This window comes from Aureobasidium melanogenum (assembly GCF_000721775.1).
Source record: "Aureobasidium melanogenum CBS 110374 unplaced genomic scaffold scaffold_13, whole genome shotgun sequence".
Lineage (NCBI taxonomy): Eukaryota > Fungi > Ascomycota > Dothideomycetes > Dothideales > Saccotheciaceae > Aureobasidium > Aureobasidium melanogenum.
The window spans coordinates 9,141-10,545 of NW_024470065.1; the positions used below are offsets into that span (position 1 = coordinate 9,141).

The window sequence follows — 1,405 nt, forward strand, 5'->3', positions numbered from 1 at the left end:
ATCTTCTAGGATTAGTTATAGCTCGTTAGGTAGCTTAGATACGACTATTTAGCTTCGAAGTGCGGTATGTTTCTAGCATTAAGCATATAGTAGCCGACGCATTATTAAGGAAACTAAGGACTACTTTAGATACTACGGATAATCTCTATAAATAAGATATTAATAAGTTTATTAATAACGACTTATTTCTAGATAGTGCTATAGGCAGCTATAGTATATAGGTGTCGCTAATCATTATAGAAACTACTCTTAGAGATAATAAAGTTATAAACCCTCTATTATTAGAAGAGGGATATTCGGAGCGCTTATAGTAGGTAGCTAGATACCTAACGTCGCTTAAAAGACTAGAGGGCATAGACCTAAAAGAGTTTACTAAGTTAAAGAAGGAAGCTTTATAGTACTTATATAAAGATGGTTACTTATATCGTTAGTCTCGGAAGTATGCTCTATTATAAAGAGTCGTCGATTTACTTAAGGCTTAGTAAGAGATCTTATATGCGCTATATAATTATAGTAGACATTATAGTAGAGAAGCTACTACTTGTAAAGTGTCTAATTAGTACTATTAGGACAACATTTAGAAAACAGTATTAGTATATTACGTAAGATGTCGCGAGTGTTAGTTACGTAATATAGATAGGTAGTATGCCGAACTATATCTAATATAGATTATCGCTCTTAGTAAGAAATGGTATATAGACATTATATACATGCCTATAAGCTTCGGAGCTTCGTACCTTATTATAGCTAGAGAAGGTCTCTCTAGCTATCTAGAAGCTAGAGCATTAAGAGATCCGACCTCGAAGCTAGTAGCTAAGTTCTTATACGAAGAAGTCATCTATCGGTATAGCTATTTCTATAAGTTAGTTATTAACGGAGGCCCTAAGAACACCGGATATACCTATGATCTTACTAAAGACTACAGCATTAAACGGATCCTAATCTTGCTATATTACCTATAGTTAAACGCGCTAGTAGAGAGGGGACATCTAGATCTTATTAATACTATCTCGAAGCTAATAAATAGAGGCTAGCGTCCTTAGACATTAGTCTTGCACTCTATGCTATAGGTAGACCGTATAACTATAAAATAAACTACTAAGAAGTCGCTAGTAGAGCTAATATATGGAGTTAACGTTATTCTGCCTATTAAGTTAAGCTATAAATCTTGGCGAACTATTAACTAGAGAAAGGTAACGTCAACTAAAGAACTCCTTACTACAAGAGCCTTATAACTTACTAGTAGAGATAATAACTTAGAAGAAGCATAACTTAGACAATACTAATTATGTAAGTAGAATAAGGATTACTTTAACTAGATCTATAATATAAGTTTCGAAGTACTAGATATAGGGATAATCATTGTCGTTTATAATATAAAGTATAAGAAAATTTATAATAACAA

At 32.6% G+C, this 1,405-nt stretch overlaps 1 protein-coding gene across 1 annotated transcript; it reads left to right on the forward strand.

Moving 5' to 3' along the window:
* Nucleotides 1–695: 695 nt before the first annotated feature.
* On the forward strand, nucleotides 696–962 carry M437DRAFT_50475 (uncharacterized protein; the record flags this gene model as incomplete). The annotated part of the gene is made up of 1 exon (XM_041022010.1): nucleotides 696–962. A coding segment is annotated over one exon (267 nt), but the record flags the coding sequence as incomplete, so codon positions are not given.
* Nucleotides 963–1,405: the final 443 nt, after the last annotated feature.